General features: G+C 38.1%; 1 protein-coding gene across 5 annotated transcripts in view; it reads right to left on the reverse strand.

Moving 5' to 3' along the window:
* The window catches only part of ARB2A (ARB2 cotranscriptional regulator A), a 390,660-nt gene that overhangs the window by 169,293 nt on the left and 202,274 nt on the right, over positions 1 to 19,093 (reverse strand). For all 5 annotated transcript variants that reach the window (XM_065911417.1, XM_065910862.1, XM_065908427.1 and 2 more), the window contains one exon: positions 6,609 to 6,728. In XM_065911417.1, the coding sequence (XP_065767489.1) occupies positions 6,609 to 6,728 (120 nt within the window). The remainder of the gene's footprint in view (positions 1 to 6,608; positions 6,729 to 19,093) is intronic.

Genomic DNA, 19,093 nt, shown 5'->3' on the forward strand with positions numbered 1-19,093 from the left:
GAGATCAAAGATAATTTAAAAACAAAACTAATTAGTAAAGATTACATTGCAAAAGATACAAATATTATAGAAAAAAGGGTGGTTAATTGAGAATACTTTATCAAAAATCTGGTAAGGAGGAAAATTCTTTCACCTGGGAGGGGGAAATGGCATTAGCAAAAAAGAATAAGCATATACTAGGGTCCTTTATACTCATGTTTAAATAAATAATGACTTAATTCCTAATAACCAGGAATTTCGGAGAAGACAATGGCAGCCCACTCCAGTTCTTGCCTGGAAAATCCCAAGGACAGAGCAGCCTGCTAGGCTGCAGTCCTTGGCGTCGCTAAGAGTTGGACACGACTGAGTGGCTTCACTTTCCCTTTTCACTCTCATGCATTGGAGAAGGAAATGGCAGCCCACTCCAGTGTTCTTGCCTGGAGAATCCCAGGGACGGGGGAGCCTGGTGGGCTGCCGTCTATGGGGTCGCACAGAGTCGGACATGACTGAAGCGACTTGGCAGCAGCGGCAGCAGCAGCAACCAGGAATTTTGTAATTTAACCCTCAAACTCTGCTTATATAAAGTGGGTACTTACAGAGAAGGACACACATAAAGGATCTTACCTAACTTATAATTTGCAGGTATCGGAACTAGTAATCAAATCCAGGTCATCTTCATTCAAGTTTTGTGTTCTTCCACTACATTGAACTTGGAGGCCCGGGGTAGAGGCACAGAGAGATGAAACAATGGTAGTAATAAGAAATTAGACTAGAACTGAAAGTTGCTATTGGGAAAAATACAGCTGGAAAGAGATAATCCGATTACACAGAAGGTGTTAAAGTGATGGAGAGGATAGATGAGGCAAGAGACAATAGGGAACCAGTGATTCTGGAGGGCTTCCCTGGTGGCTCAGACGGTAAAGCGTCCACCTGCAAAGTGGGAGACCTGGGTTTTTGATCCCTGGGTTGGGAAGATCCCCTGGAAAAGGGAATGGGAACACACTCCAGTTTACCTGCCTGGAGAGTCCCATGGACAGAGGAGCCTAGTAGGCTACAGTCCATGGGGTTGAACAGAGTCGGACACGACTGAGTGACTTCACTTTTTTCTTTCTATGATTCTGGAATGGTTCGGTAAAAATGGGTTTAAATAATATCAACCATGATGTGGTATACAGGATGGAATGGAGAGAAAAGAGAGCCAGTAGAGAAATGGGTATGAGTGCAGTGATACTGCTGTGAAATGATGAATTAATAACAACAGGCACATAGAGGAAAAGACATGATCAATATTTCAGAGAGAAAAAAATAAACCTGACAAAATGTATTGGTTGGTTAGATATGGGACAAAAGGAGAACAGTTAATACAAAAATTAACAAATGGAGCCATTCTTTCAAACAGTTAGACCTCCTAATACTCATTAAAAATCATTTGAGTAGAAGGTAAAACAAATCAAACCTCAATACAGAGGTAACTACTGTGAAGCTTAACAAATCACATCTGTATATGAAACTCTCTCCTTTGGTATCTCATTTATTCTATTAGCCATAATTATTAAATATCCAGCATATAAAAATATTTTCCCCAGTATCTACATATGTGCATAGTCACTGTTCATTACTTGTTATTTATTGTGCTTCAATTCCCTTCACATCCACTTCAACATACTTCTGGAGGTGTGTACCGGGAAAGATATTACACCCTCTTTGTCTTCATTCAGCTTTCCAGATCCAATGACTTTAAGTCATGGAGAATTTGTTTCCTTAACATCTGATGTGTGCTTCTCCCTTACTAGTCATCTACGTTCATAAAGCCTTTCACTGGATCTTTACTTAGACTCTTGCAACTAACTCCTAACATTATTGTCATCAACAGTCAATTAGAAGACAGTATCTATACTATATGCAAAGAATTAAACAAAATTGAATATAGGAGGCAAAAATAATTTACTCTGGTTTCTCTCTAAGGTGCCCACAAAGATAGAAAAACTAAACTGTTTTCACATGAAACAACTGGAGAAATGAGATAGAGATTCCATACACAAGCTGTAATCATCCCATGCATTAACATGCTACTGGTATCATGTAGTCAGTCAATGCAGAAATTCAAGTTGTATTACAAATGGCGATTTATTTTTACTGAATTATTTACATTTTAAAGTTTAAAGGTTTTAAAGAAGTGTTTTTGGCCTGAATTGTTTTGACACTCTAATGGCTCAATTTTTCTTTGTTTATAAACCAGTATTCTACCTCTGCTCAACTCTTGATTCCAAGCAGCCCATATTTTAGGTATTCTCATTGATCACATTAAGCAGATATGCTACCTATATCCGTTTACTTTGTTCTTTGTAGATAGAATATAAATGATGCTTCTTTAAAGTCATAGTTAACTGCATGTCACTAAAGGCAAAAACTAATTCTTTTAGTCCTGTTCCTTTTTCTTTTCAGTGTAAATCCAAATTATGCTCTAGGCAATTTTAAAAGATCAACTCTTAAGAGTAGACTGAGGTTGAGTGTCTGCACACCAGTAAGTCCAAAAAATAGTCCTCCATCAGCTGCTGAAGGTCAGCTCAGGCTGCCTAGAGGCTAGAGAGCCCAGCATGGAACAATGGCAGGAAAATAGAGTTCCCTTCACTCCTTAATTCACATGCAAGTGAGGTGCCAATCAAGCGCTGACAAGCATGGAGAAACCAAAATCAAAAGTGGGTAGAGACACACTTTCAAAAGGAGCAGTTTTCACACATTTCTAAGAGATGTTTTTAATGGTTGTGAACATACCACTAATGATGTGGAAAAGGAAATAAAAGCAATAAGAAAAATACTAATCTTATATCAACTGACAGGATGCAATAAGCTAATGAAATACATTTGCTAAAATTATTTAATGTGTTCTATAAAAATATCAATGATTTCACTTTGACTAAGAAAGAAATCTGAATGCAAACTGATGTATAGAGCACTGCAAACAGGGAAGGTGAGTTAAAATTTGAAACTGGGCGCTGACAAGGAAGCTGCCTCATTTCCAAATAAAAGAAAACTTTAAGCTGGCCTGATTTTGTCAAACTAACCATTATCTACAAAGACAAGAGCAAAACACTCTGAAATGACTGAGCATGGAAGCAATGCAACCACTTCACAAAGCGGCTGGTGAAAGGGATGACAAAGCTTAAAAACTAGCAGTTTTTTAATGACACTTTATTTCTAACAAATGAGTTTAAACTTTCAAAAACTAATATAAGGCAAATGTAAGCTGCATTAGTTGTAGATGTTTTTCTAAAAGAATTTGGTAAACTGTTGATTATGACTACTATTTCTATCTATGACATATAAAACAAAATTTATTAGAAATTGAAGGCTTTGACAATGAGGATTTAATAAGAGTAACTTTGTATGTTATTGCTGTTTATTAGTGTTATTTTAAATACACAGAAAAAATAACATACGAAAGACACATTATTTTTAAAATGATCAATTCATAAAATAAATAGTCCTTCCCTTTTACTTTAAAGACTGAATGCTAGGACTGCTACCAGAGCTGTCTTATCAATATCTATTTTTACTAGGATTGCAGAAAGTTTAGAAAATTAGAAACTTGAGATGTTACCATATGATGGGAATAAAGGAAGCAAAAACATATTTTTAGAATTATTTTTTTCATTGTTACTATTTACTACATAAAATGGACACTGGTTTTGAAAACAAATCTCTTAACTACCTCCTGGATTCCTCAGGTGAATTCTGCACTTCAAGATAGGGTATAATGATAAATTACGTTCTCAGTTTTGAAAAACAATTAGCAAAATATGAAAGCTCTACAACTATTTTGTACTTTATATTTAAAAGTAATTTTTCAGATATCTATTAGTAGTACCTTTAATTTTTTTTGTACCGTTAATTTTAAACTCTATTACACAGAATTTAATTTAATAAATGACAAGATATATTTTAGCACAGGTCCTGACTAGTAACTATTATTCAAACAATAAGCACTAAAAGTAATTACATGTAATGTTAAAACTGTACTAGGCACACAGTTCATATTTAAAAGAAATTTTCTTAAAATTCATGATCCAAGAAAGAATATGAACTTGAATGAGGATGGTAGGAAAACAATCTCCAGGCATTCAAACGTGATGCTACAAACTAGGGCCATTTCATCCATAAGGGGGTGTGTGTGCATGTGTATATGTGTGTGTGTATAGAGTCTTGAATCAGGGATACAATTTTATGATCATTTTTTTTACAAAATTAAACTCTACTGAAATCCAAACGATTTACTGTCTAATGTGTAAAATGTACTACTGAAACAAAAAACTAAACCATAATTTAAGATGTTCACAATTAACTTTTTCGTAAAGTTAATATTAAATATTTCAATCATGGAAAAACAATTTCATATAATACATTTATGTCGGAAAATACTGAGAGGCTGAATATTTGTCAACATTTTAAACACTATGAGTTTTCTTCTAAGAATAACAGGGAGACCAGAAAAGAATGTGATTCAGCTTTAGGCAAAAACAAAAGGTTTAAACACATTTCAATTTTTTGTGTAATATCAATGCTATCTTTCAAAAGTTCTTGAAATTAAGTAGAAACACAAGGGCCTTAAATGTATTAATCAAGCTTTGTCAAGAATTTATGTAAAACTAAGTTATTTGTTTAGAGGAATTCTTTTCAGTAAGTTACAAACTACTTTTTCTTTAGCTTCCACCATCTATACACCTTCTTTGCATACCCCTATCAAAGTTACTTGACAAAAAGTAGCAAATATCTGAGGCTGAGATAATCACCATTAATATTTTAAAACCTAAACAAGGTATATTACATTAAATAGACTTCTCAGTCCTGGTGTTGCCTGACAGATATGCGATGTGCCAGTGGTTATATTATATTCCTCCTCCCATGCATGCACCTCCTGCAGAGATAGCAGACTACAGAAGCTGACCCTCACTGAGACCATCTTGTCTCTCTGACAAAGCTCCTTTTTAACTTCTTACTTACTGGTTACTTCCTGTGATGGAGAAAAACTTTAGCTCAGCTTGTGATAATTTCACAGGCCCTGAGGACCCTGACCCTAATAGCCTCAAGGTCAGAAGTCAAGTCTTGTTCTGAAACATCTGTGTGCTTTATATTAAAGTGGAACAAAAGTGCAGAAATATCCACCAGTGTGTGACAAGAAGGACAGGCAAAATAAGACTGACACACAGGTCATCTGTTACTCTGGCATCTTAAGTTCATTTTTAAAACTGTCCAAAATTCACTTAAATTCCAAATCTGATGTACGGATTTGATGTTAATTGTCTTAAGGTAAAATCAGGAAAATGTATGTTTCATGGGAGTTTTAAATTTGAACAGTCTTGCAGGCCTTCAGACATATTCGAAGCTATTCTATAAAGTCATGAAATGTCATGTCTTATGTAATTTAATGACTTACAGGAAGAAAACATAAGGTACATATATATCAGCTATAAATGCATTTATATATATCTGAATGGTTAAAAGAACTATTTGAAAGCCAACATTCACATTTTAAAAAGGACATCATAACTCGTATGTTAGAGAGTGATCCTAAGATACCCATTTTGTATTAAACAAATTCTGCAGAATTAAAAGCACTTGAATAAAATTTCTAAACATGAAATCAATTTAAGAAATGAATGATTTAAGTTATTTATAGATCTTAAGAGAGCACAGTATTTGTAAATTTAGGTCAGCTAAAGCATTCTCAGGTGTCACCACTATTTTTATATCTAAGTCATGTAGGTAAGCAGTAAGGCGTGGGGAAGTTTTGAAAAGACCATGGAAATATAATCTCCACGATGAAGAGCAATACATGGCAAAGTTTAGAAACATTAAAAATCAGACAACCGATGCTATGCTGGCTTTTAATGTCCACTTTAGGCTATATGGATTTAAAATTATCAAATGCACTTTATCAGACAAATCATTTTATTACATCAATGGCACTTTCCTGTGACATACGGGGTAATGAACATGCAGCACATTTTTAGGGCTGATATACCTCATTAATCACTCATACCTGCATAAAGTGTGATCACTGTAATAATGTGGTAGAAGAGACACCAAATTCAGAAATCTTGATAATTTTTCTATTATGTACACATATCTTAACTGCAAGAATTGGATTATTTTGAAATGCAGAGATTTTTATGACCAAGCACGGAATTGCACTTAACAGTAGATTAACGGAATCTTTCTGATAGTTTTAATCCTAATTATATGGATTTTGATCAAGTACTAATTTATAGAGATAGTACAGTCAGTTAAAGAGTCTCTAGAAATTTTAAACAATTTACAAATAATAGTGCTTCAATGATATACATGTAAACAGGAATCACAAATATAAAATGTATGGAAAGTGGAGCTATAATGTAGAAACTAAAAAGTGAAATGTAAATAAGAAACAGGCAAAAAGTTGTCTGATTGGCACTGAAAAGCTCTGCACAATAAAGGTACACTTTTCAACAACATGAAATTCATTTCACCAGATACTTAATCTTCACCCTTTATAAAACAATCTCAAGTAACCATACCTAGGAAATGGGAGTGAAGGCGATAAATCTGTAAGGAGTCTGGAAATTAAAAACAAGAGTTAACTGTGCACTTACCAGTTCGACAAAAGCAAGTCCTCCATAGCTGTGAGCAACAAAAAATACCTTCTCAGCTGCAGACTGGGCTATGAAATGGTCCCACACATAGACTGCGTGTTCTTCAGGAGAGCCATTTTCCTATAAGTAAAACAAACATCATGTATTACATACTGCCTCTAATTATTATCATAGTAGTCAAAAATTAAATTATATGCTTGCTTATGCAGCATAAGAAATATGATAGTGATAGCTCATTCCAAACAATAACAATACAAAAGAAGAACAATGGAAATTCAAATTAGGGAATAAAATAGTATTAAGCTATTAGTAAATTACTGCTAAACTTAAGTGCTACTCTAAGCTTCTGAAAGAAAATATTTAAAATAGGCACATTTTGAAGGGAAATGGCTCATTCTGGGTTTATCTGAGATATTAAAATAGATCTAACTATATTAGAATTGCACGGCATAAAGTTATAGTGGTCTTTTAAGTCAGTGTAACACTAAGAAATATCAGAGGCGTTTCTGTATTTATATCTGAAAATATTTAGAGCATACATACATCTAAATTATTTGATTTTTAAAATTTTAGGTACCTCTGTAAATTGAAAATAAGGAGAAAACTAACAACAAATATTTTCCACTGACATTGTTAAAAACACTTTTCCTGAAATAATTTTCCATATACATTTTACTTCCAGAACTGGGAAGATTTCTCAATGTAGAAACCTGGGACTTTTTATATTTCTCTGAAGTTTCTGGTGTGCTTTCGTCGCTCAGTCCTGTCTGACTCTGTGACCCCATGGCCTGCAGCATGTTCCTCTGTCCGCGGGGATTATCCAGGCCAGAATGCTGGAGTGGGCTGCCATGCCGTCATCCAGGGGCTCTTCCCAACCCAAGGATTGAACCTGGGTCTCCCGCATGGCAGGCAGATTCTCTACCATCTGAGCCCCCAGGCAAATCCAATAAATATATGAATGTTGCTTTAATTTCAAAAGTTCTACAATAACTGTACTTTATTGTGTTTACTTCTATAGCAAACACAACTTGTGGTTAAACCTAAAATTCAGATAATGTGGTAAACAAAGAGCTAAAAAAAATACAAACCAATAAAACTAAGACATCATGAAAATAGTGTGTAAGAAAAATTCTTGGGATGCTTTAACACCAAAGACTGATTCCCTAAGAATCAGTCATAATACTAGATGATAAACATATTGATTCATCTTTTCCATCTCAGAAATTTTAAAATATTATATTAGGGTCCCAATGAATGCTTTCACTTGCTCCATAAAAGCTATTATTCCCCATGTCTATCTCCACCCTAGATTTCTCTCCAGGGCTCCAGACCCAAGGTCATTTCCTTATGAATGCCCCAGAGATACTTCAAGCTCAACCAATTCAACACTTTGTTAAAAATATCCTCTCTAAACCTGTGTCACTATCTTTGCTCCCCACCTCCCGCTGAAATCTGAGCATCATCTTCTGTTTCTCTCTCTCAAACTCCACATAAAATCAGTAATTAAAAACCTTTTGATTCTGTCCCCAACCTTCTCTTAAAGCTACACTTCTCTCCATTCTCATTTCCTCTGGCTGAGCCCAAGCTCATCCTTTCACAAATGGATGACTACAACAATCGCCAGTCCAGCTTCCCTGCCTCTAGGATTATCCTAGAGGGTATTACCCATTTAAACACCCTCTCCTAACTGTAGTGAGAACAACCTTTCAAAAGATGCTAATACAGACATGTCGCCATTTGCTCACTCATTGCTTAGAATTCTCCGAAGTCTTTTCATTGTCCTCAGGACCAAGTTCAAACTCAGAATGACACTAAGGCCTTACAGGATATGGCTTCTGCCTCGAAATCTATGTGCAAAATACGATGATCTAAAAGATATCCTTTCTCCCCACGAGAGACTAGAAAGAACACTCTCTGTGTTCCAACTGCAGGGAACGTCCTGTAATATCCTAACTGTGCCATACCTGTCTTATTTCTGGGCTGCTTTTGTTATTATTTTGTTTGGAAAGTGACCCATATGCTCTGCCTTTGCTTAACCCATCACCTTCACCTGCATAATTCCTATGTGTCTTCAGAACTCAAACTAACATAATTGCATCTGGCTCTATCACTTCATGGCTAACAGAAGGGGAAAGGGTGGAAACAGCGACAAATTTCTTCTTCTTGGGCTCTAAAATCACTGTGGATGGTGCCTGCAGTCATGAAATTAGAATTTAATTGCTTCTTGGCAGGAAAGCTATAACAAACCTAGACAGTGTGTTAAAAAGCAAAGACACTGCTTGGCTGACAAAGGTCCATAGAGTTAAGGCTATGGTCTTCCAGTAGTCACATATAGTTGTGAGAGCTGGACGATAAGGAAGTCAGAGTGCTGAACAACAGATGCTTTTGAACTGTGGTGCTCGAGAGTCCCGTGGACAGCAAGGAGATCAAACCAGTCAACCTTAAAGGAAATTAGCCCTGAATACTCATTGGAAAGACGGATGCTGAAGCTGAAGCTCCAATATTTTGGCCACCTGATGCGACGAGCTGATTCATTGGAAAAGATCCTGAAGCTGGGAAAGATTGAAAGCAGGAGAAGAGGGTGACAGAGGATGAGATGGTTGGATAGCATTTCCGATACGATGGACATGAACTTGGGAAGACTCTGGGAGACGGTGAGGGACAGGGAGGCCAGGTGTGCTGCACTCCATGGTGTGAGCTGGACACAATTTGGTGACTCAACAAAGTCTTTGTAGGCACTTCCGGCCTTAAAACAAAGCAAAAACAATGCCCAGCTGTGGGTTTAACTGGTGATGGAAATAAATTCCAATGCTATAAAGAGCAATATTGCACAGGAACCTGGAATGTCAGGTCCATGAATCAAGGTAAATGGGAAGTGGTCAAATAGGAGGTGGCAAGAGTGAACATTGACATTTTAGGAATCAGTGAAATAAAATGGACTGGAATGGGGAATTTAACTCAGAGGACCATAATATCTACTACTGTGGGCAAGAATCCTAGAAGCAATGGAGAAACCCTCATAGTCAACAAGAGTCCAAAATGCAGTACTTGGGTGCAATCTCAAAAATGACAGCATGATCTCCATTCATTTCCAAGGCAAACCATTCAATATCACAGTCATCCAAGTCTATGCTCTGACCAGTAATGCTGAAGAAGCTGAAGTTGAATGGTTCTATGAAGACCTACAAGACCTTCTAGAACTAACACTCCAAAAAGATGTCCTTTTCATTATAGAGGACTGGAATACAAAAGCAGGAAATCAAGAAACACCTGGAGGAACAGGCATCTGGTCTTGGAGTACAGAATGAAGCAGGGCAAAGGCTAATAGAGTTCTGCCAAAAGAACGCACTGGTCGTAGCAAATACCCTCTTCCAACAACACAAGAGAAGACTCTACACATGGACATCACCAGATGGTCAACACCAAAATCAGATTGATTATATTCTTTGCTGCCAAAGATGGAGACTCTCTATACAGTCAGCAAAAACAAGACCGAGAGCAGACTGTGGTTCAGATCATGAACTCCTTATTGAAAAATTCAGACTGAAATTGAAGAAAGCAGGGAAAACCACTAGATCATTCAGGTATGACCTAAATCAAATTCCTTACGATTATACAGTGGAAGTAACAAATAGATTCAAGGGGTTATATCTGATAGAGTGCCTGAAGAACTATGAACGGAGGTTCGTGACATTGTACAGGAGGCAGTGATCAAGACCATCCCCAAGAAAAGGAAATGCAAAAAGGCAAAATGGTTGTCTGAGGAGGCCTTACAAGTAGCTAAGAATAGGAGAGAAGCTAAAGGCAAAGGAAAAGAGGAAAGAACTCTTCATTTGAATGAAGAGTTCCAAAGAATAGCAAGGAGAGATAAGAAAGACTTCCTCAGTGATTAATGCAAAGAAATAGAGGAAAACAATATATGGGAAAGACTAGAGATCTCTTCAAGAAATTAGAGATACCAAGGGAACATTTCATGCAAAGATGAGCACAATAAAGGAGAGAATGATATGGACCTAACAGAAGATATTAAAGGAGGTGGCAAGAATACACAGAAGAACTATACAAAAAAAAAAAAATTCATGACCCAGATAACAAGGATAGTGTGATCACTCACATAGAGCCAGACATCCTGGGATGCGAAGTCAAGTGGACTTTAGGAAGCAACACTATGAACAAAGCTAGTGGAGGTGAGGTGACAGAATTCCAGTTGAGCCATTTCAAACCCTAAAAGATGATGCTGTGAAAATGCTGCACTCAATATGCCAGAAAATTTGGAGAATGCAGCAGAGGCCACAGGACTGGAAAAGGTCGGTTTTCATTTCAATCCCAAAGAAAGGCAGTGCCAAAGAATGTTCAAACTACCGAACAATTGCACTCACCTCACACGCTAGTAAAGTAATGTTCAAAATTCTCCAAGCCAGGCTTCAACAGTACATGAGCCATGAACTTCCAGACACTCAAACTGGATTTAGAGAAGGCAAAGGAACCAGAAATCACACTGCTAACACTCGGTGAACCATTGAAAAAGCAAGAGAGTTCCAGAAAAACATCTACTTCTGCTTTTTTGACTATGTCAAAGCCTTTGACTGTGTGGATCACAACAAACTGTGGAAAATTCTTCAAGAAATGGGAAGACCAGACCACCTGACCTTCCTCCTGAGATATCTGTATGCAGGTCAGGAAGTGACAGTTAGAACTGGACATGGAACAATAGACTGGTTCCAAATAGGAAAAGAAGTACATCAAGGTTGTATATTGTCACCCTGCTTATTTAACTTATATGCAGAGTACATCATGAGAAACACTGGGCTGGAGGAAGCACAAGCTGGAATCAAGATTGCCGGGAGAAATATCAGTAAACTCAGATATGCAGAGGACACCACCCTTACGGCAGAAAGTGAAGAACTAAAGAGCCTACTGATGAAAGTCAAAGAGGAGAGTGAAAAGTTAAAGTGAAAAGTTAAAGTTCAATATTCAGAAAATGAAGATCATGGCATCCAGCCCCATCACTTCAAGGCAAACAGATGGGGAAACAATGGAAACAGTGAGAGATTTTATTTTTGGGGGCTCCAAAATCACTGCAGATGGTGACTGCAGCCATGAAATTAAAAGATGCTTGCTCCTTGAAAGAAAAGCTATGACCAAACTATACAGCATATTAAAAAGCAGAAGGCATTACTTTGCCAACAAAGGTCCATCTAGTTAAGGCTATGGTTTTTCCAGTAGTCATATATGGATGCGAGAGTTTGACTATAAAGAATGCTGAGTGCTAAAGAATTGATGTTTTTGAATTGTGATGTTGGAGAAGACTCTTGAGAGTCCCTTGGACTGCAAGGAGATCCAACCAGTCCATCCGAAAGGAAATCAGTCCCGAATATTCATTGGAAGGAGTGATGCTGAAGCTGAAACTCCAATACTTTAGACACCTGATGCGAAGAACTGACTCATTTGAAAAGCCCCTGATGCTGGGAAAGATTGAGGGCAGGAGGAGATGGGGACGGCAGAGGATGAGATGGTTGGATGGCATCACCGACTTGATGGACATGAGTTTGAGCAAGCTCCAGGAGTTGGTAATAGACAGGGAAGCCTGGCGTGCTGCAGTCCATGGGGTGGCAAAGAATTGCACACAACTGAACTGAAATGGCCTTAATAATTTAGCTTGCATTAGTTTACAAAGCAGGAAAATATTTCTAATTAATATCAGGATACTGGTTTACACTAAGGAAGAGAATCCGTTGTGATTTGGAAATAGACTTCTAGTGGCTGGCAGTATTTCATTTCTTGCCTGGGATGGGAGTTATACAAGTGTGTTCTTTATAGTTACAGCTAAAGTTACTAATACATACCTAGCAGTTTTCCGTACATATATAGACCGTAACCATAGAATTTATTCTGTAAACTTTTTAGAGTGAAGAAAGGTATTGTTAGTAATTGTACTGGAAGAACAGGTCTAAACTGGAACAATTGAGAGAAAACCCTGACATCTGATCTCCCTAGTTATATCTCACAATGAAATGTACAAACAAAACAGGAAGACAGATAACAGAGTTTCTATCTGCTGACAGTTGGCAGAACAGACAATTTTAAATATCTGTGATGGTCCTTAATATTCTCCTATATAGAGAGACAGAATTAAAAACACACTGGAGATTAGATTATCCGTACCAGCTAGGTTTTGCGCTGAAAGTGGAGATGTAAGGATGATAAGCAAGCCATGATCCTAACCTTCACTGTGTTTGCTATTTCATAAGTGTGTTAACACGCAGACAGGAGAGGCCTTAGTGTGTGAGGAGTATTACTTTCTCTATTCTTGATGGACTGTCTTCACACAAGCCCAGTGGGTCTGTTATAAACCCACACTCCCTGAAATCAGCAAAGTCCTCCCTGCTTTCTTCTCACAGTCAACAATCCTTCCTCTCTACTGTTGAGAGTCTATCTGTTCCATCCCTTTCATTCCCATCTCATTCCGAGTCCTCCGACAATGAGTTTTAACTAGTCTCATTTCTTCTAATCTCTCCCTTTATTTTTTTGCCAGATTAATCTTCCTGAAGCCTGGCTCTGATCCACTCACTCTCTTGTCTTAAAGGTTATTTACCGAAATGGTTGCCATTGCCTACAAAACAAATAACTATAACTGGAACTCTTTAGCCAATGTCTTTAAACTCTACCTCTCCAGCCTTCCTTCTTACAATTTGCAAGGATCTTATTCATGCTCCAGGAAAAACTGGAATATACATGAATAGTCTGAAAATCCTAGACAAAAAGTCTACCATGAAATCCAGTCTGGGATCTCATGGGTAATGCAAATCAGACTAGGCAAAAACTAGACATGGGAACACTTCCAACACTTCCAGTTCAGCATTTCATATATAAAGTAGTAGACTATCCCACTACTTAGACTGATGGCAGAGTGAATGGGAAGCAAGGGATGGAATACATCATTACAGAGGAAAAATCAACAAAACGTTGTGACTCAGGATATAAGGGAAATTGCCAACCAGGCCCAAATGAACCATCTATGACTAAAGGAGAGTTAAGAACCAACAGCTCTTTCCACTGTTCAACTGTAAAGACTACTGTCTGCAGAGATTAGTATTATAGTTGATTTTTTTCTTCCACAGTCTATGGAGATGATATATGTTAAAATGGTTTATGAGTAGCAGGAAAAAGACATCTGAAGTATTCACGTGCCCTGAGTACTTCAATATTTTTAGCCTGACTCTTAAGGTCATCAAATTATTCTTCACTTTTAAACCTAAAATTAAAAACTTAATGTTCTAAAAAACTAGACTCAATTGAAAAAAAAAAATGCTTATAATACCACTTAGGGGGTTATCCATAGGCACAACTAAACCATTATGCAAGATTATTCTAGGTCACCCTTGACATGCATTGACCCAAAAAGATCCAGGAAAGGGAATATCAGTTTGCCATTAGGGGCACACCAGGCATTCCTTTTAGGGGAAGCCCCCAGTAGTTCCTATAGCAGACACAGCACAGAATTTTGTGGGAGTTACTGACTTTGGCACACAGGGTGTTAGCTCACGAATGAGGGAATCAGGCTCACCTTGGGCAAAGACAGGAGTTATCCTGCCTTAAAGTCTTATAACCTACAGAAGCTAATGCCTCTAAAAACAACACCATAGGCATGGCTTTTAGGGTCCTTACCTGCAACGGGCTTGCCCACTTACAGGAGTTACTACCATCAGGGAAGATAAAAAACTATGGTGTTTACAGTCTATTATAATTTCTTCTGGGCTTCCTGGTGGCTCAGTGGTAAAGAATCTGGCCTGACAAGCAAGAGATGCGGGTTCGATCCCTGGGTCGGGACCATCCATTAGAGAAGGAAATGGCAACTCACTTCAGTATTCTTGCCTGGGAAATTCATGGACAGAGGAACCTGGCAGACTACAGTCCATGGGGCCACAAAGAATCAGCACGACTTAGCAACTAAACAGCAACATAATTCCTTCTAATCCAGATGCAGTTTATGAACCAGGGGTCATTTGCTTCCACAGGCAATGTTGTGCAGCGACCAGCCATTTAGAGTGGATGCTGTGGTATGCTTCCCAGAACCCGCTTTAGTTATAGGCACTAATTTCCTGAGCTGTACATTGTTGGCAGCTGATAGCTTTAACTGAGATACTCTCTAGGGATTGCTCTCAGTCAAACAAAGCTATCTTGCCTAAAGTTACAAGCCCACCTCTAAGGGAATTTACCTCCAAAGTCTGGTTGAGATGACGTGGATCTGTAAAGGACCCATCTCCTGCCTCAAGGTAGGACCCTAAAGTTACAAGCCCACCTCTAAGGGAATTTACCTCCAAAGTCTGGTTGAGATGACGTGGATCTGTAAAGGACCCATCTCCTGCCTCAAGGTAGGACATCTCTGAAAAGCCACCCTAGATCCAGAGAGCATCAAGAAGGTGGATGAGGCCTGTGCTGTGACAATATTGCCGTTCAACAACTTCAGCCAAAATCTGCGTTTTTGCCCTACTGTAGGTACTGACATGACCAGTGCATCCTCTTGCTGACTGTGGCTCAGATCATGAACTCCTTATTGGAAAATTCAGACTGAAATTGAAGAAAGCAGGGAAAACCACTAGACCATTCAGGTATCACCTAAATCAAGCCTCTTACGCTTATACAGTGAAAGTGACAAATAAATTCAAGGGATTAGATCTGATAGACAGAATTCCTGAAGAACTATGGACAGAGGTTCGTGACATTGTGCAGGAGGCAGGGATAAGGACCATCCCCAAGAAAAAGAAATGCAAAAAATCAAAATGGCTGTCTGAGGAGGCCTTACAAATAGCCGAGAAGAGAAGAGAAGTGAAAGGCAAAGGTGAAAAGGAAACAAATACCCACGTGAATGCAGAGTTCCAAAGAACATCGAGGAGAGATAAGAAAGCCTTCTTCAGTTATCAATGCAAAAAAAATAGAGGAAAACAATAGAATAGGAAAGACTAGAGATCTCTTCAAGAAAATTAGAGATACCAAGGGAACATTTCATGCAAAGATGGACACAATAAAGGACAAAAACAGTATGCGCCTAACAGAAGCAGAAGACATTAAGAAGAGGTGACACGAATACACAGAAGAACTATACAAAAGGATCTCCAATACCCAGAAAACCACGATGGTGTGATCACTCACCCAGAGCCAGACATCCTGGAATGCGAAGTCCAGTGGGCTTTAGGAAGCATCATTATGAACCAAAGCTAGTGGAGGTGATGGAATTCCAGCTGAGCTACTTCAAATCCTAAAAGATGATGCTGTGAAAGTGCTGAACTCAATATGCCAGAAAATTTGGAAAACTCAGCAGAGGCCACAGGACTGGAAAAGGTCAGTTTTCATTTCAATCTCAAAGAAAGGCAATGCCAAAGAATGTTCAAACTACCACACAATTGCACTCATCTCACATGCTGGCAAAGTAATGCTCAAAATTCTCCAAGCCAGGCTTCAACAGTATGTGAACCGTGAACTTCCAGATGTTCAAGTTGGATTTAGAAAAGGCAGAGGAACCAGAGATCAAATTCCCAACATTCATTGGATCATAGAAAAAGCACGAGAGTTTCAGAAAAACATCTAGTTCTGCTTTATTGCATATAATATTTTGCAGATGCATAATAATTGCATCTGCATATAATAATCGGCATATGCCAAAGCCTCTGACTGTGTGGATCACAATAAAGTATGGGAAATTCTTCAAGAGATGGGAATACCAGACCACCTGACCTTCCTCCTTAGAAATCTGTATGCAGGTCAAAAAGCAACAGTTAGAACTGGACATGAAACAACAGACTGGTTCCAAACTGGAAAGGAGTATGTCAAGGCTGTATATTGCCACCCTACTTATTTAACTTATATGCAGAGTACATCATGCAATATGCCAGGCTGGATGAAGCACAAGCTGGAATCAAGATTGCCAGGAGAAATATCAATATCCTCACATACGCAGATGACACCAATCTTATGGCAGAAAGTGAAGAACTAAAGAAACTCTTGATGAAAGTGAAAGAGAAGGGTGAAAAAGTTGACTTAAAACTCAACATTCAGAAAATGAAGATGATGGCATCCGGCCTCATCACTTCATGGCAAACAGATAAGGAAACGATGGAAACAGTGGAAGACTATTTTTTTGGTCTCCAAAATCACTGCAGATGGTGACTGCAGCCATGAAATTAAAAGACACTTGCTCCTTGGAAGAAAAGTTATGACCAACCTAGACAGCATATTTAAAAGCAGAGACATTACTTTGGCAACAAAAGTCCATCTATTCAAAGCTATGTTTTTTCCAGTAATCATGTATGGAGTTGGACTATAAAGAAAGCTGAGAGCCGAAGAATTGATGCTTTTGAACTGTGGTGTTGGAGAAGACTTGAGAATCCCTAGGACTACAAGAAGATCCAACCAGTCCATCCAAAAGGAAATCAGTCCTGAATATTCATTGGAAGGACTGATGCTGAAGCTGAAACTCCAATACTTTGGCCACCTGATGTGAAGAACTGACTCACTGGAAAAGACCCTGATGCTAGGAAAGATGGAGGGCAGGAGGAGAAGTGGATGACAGAGGATGAGATGGCTGAATGGCATCACCGTGTTGATGGACATGATTTGAGAAAGCTCCGGGAGTTGGTGATGGACAGGGAGGCCTGGTGTGCTGCAGTCCGTGGGGTGGCACAGAGCCAGACCCGACTGAGCGACTGAACTGAACTGAACTGATAGGTGCTAATCCCAAGAGAATTCTCCAACAAACTTCCCACATGCAACTTGAGAACTTTTTACCTGGGAAACTCAACTTAAGACACCACTTTATTAGGCTTCCAGAGACACAGAGCTAGAAGGTTAGCTGAAGGCCAGATTATAGAAAGGGAAAGAGTTTTGCTAACCTTTGACTGATAGCATCTTACAAGAAATATATGGAAAGTATTTAATCTATTTACAGGTATTATTATTCTGCCTATGTCTAAAACTACTGTAAAATACTGTTGGCTCAAGTTTATGTCTGTTCCGCTATTAGCTATGTTAGCTTAAACTGAATCCTGTACTATTTCATTGGTTCTTCTCTATTCTGTTATTTATTTAAATCTAACATGTCACTTCTTCCTTCTAGAATATAAACAATTTGAAGATATATTCTCTTCCAGATTCTACCTGTAAATTAGAAAACATGCTAGAGGCATTTAATAAATGACTAATGATGCTAGTATTATTGGCAATGATACTGCTGACAAAGTACCATGAAGTGCATTTCAAAAGGAATATTCCAACTCCATTTCAGGAATCTAGCTTCTAATAATCTGGAAAGTGCAAATGATGGTCATCCAGTGATGTTCATCATTGCCTCGTGTACAGAAAAAAAAGTGTATCTGGATGATGCCTAAATATCCAATAATGTGAAAAGAAATATTTAAGTAAGTTAATACTTCTAAGGAAATATGATATAGTTATTCAATGAGATTATAAAATAATACATGCAGTTCATCTAATTTTATAGGTGGTATAATTTTCACTGTTGCAAAAAGGCTTAAAAAGACTAGATGGGGTCAAAAAGGTTAAAAGCAGCCCCTTATGGATGGCGGGATTGTGAATATTTTCTATTCTTAGCTCCTTTAGATCTTTCTGGACTTTCCAAAGCTAGTACAAAAAGAATGCTTTTTATAATAAAGCAAATAAACAACAACAACAAAAAATCTGAAATCATACTGCAGAACTAGTGCTGGCTTCTTAAAGGGTAAAAGCCTCTGAGCGGGAGCTTTACATCTAACAAATTCTAACATCTTCACTGAACCCACTGCACATTTACAAGCTGCAGATCAAAGGGGTTGTTTCAAACAGGCTCAAGAGTAAAAAGTGATGGCTGCAAAAACAGAAAACCCACAGAAACTGGAAGAGCACATATAACGCAAGGAGACGAAGATGACCAGCGCTGTACGTGAGCATCGTGAGGGAGAGGGCTGCAGCTAAAGCACAGTGACGGACGGGAACAACGGCGACCTGGAATGGCCGCAAGAAAGCTGACACTACGTGAGATTCTCATTGGAAGGGCACGGGACAGACGATTAAAGAGTTTACTTCAAAATATTATCTTTAAAGATAAATAAGAAAGGAGATAAACCTTAGCTATACAAAAAAAAATCTGGCTTTCTTATGTGACTGTTTCCCAAGACTTTCACGAATTTATGGCTTTTTTTTTTTCACGGTGTTTGTAGAGTCATATCTTCATCATCATAAGATGTAACAAATTCTGCTAAACATGTGCTGCCTCCTGCAACAGCTATGTACAATAATGGTAGCACAGGAACTAATAAACTTAGAGTAGTTTTTAATATACATTTCTGACAGATTACATTACTAAAACTCCATTTTATAAATAAGGTGGTGCTGCTGCAAGGCACATTTGTCTCATTCCAACCCGCAGCCCACACCGTGTCCACAATCATTATATATTTATAAACCATAATCCAGACAGTGTATACTACCAG

Source organism: Muntiacus reevesi, chromosome 1, assembly GCF_963930625.1.
Source record: "Muntiacus reevesi chromosome 1, mMunRee1.1, whole genome shotgun sequence".
Taxonomy (NCBI): domain Eukaryota; kingdom Metazoa; phylum Chordata; class Mammalia; order Artiodactyla; family Cervidae; genus Muntiacus; species Muntiacus reevesi.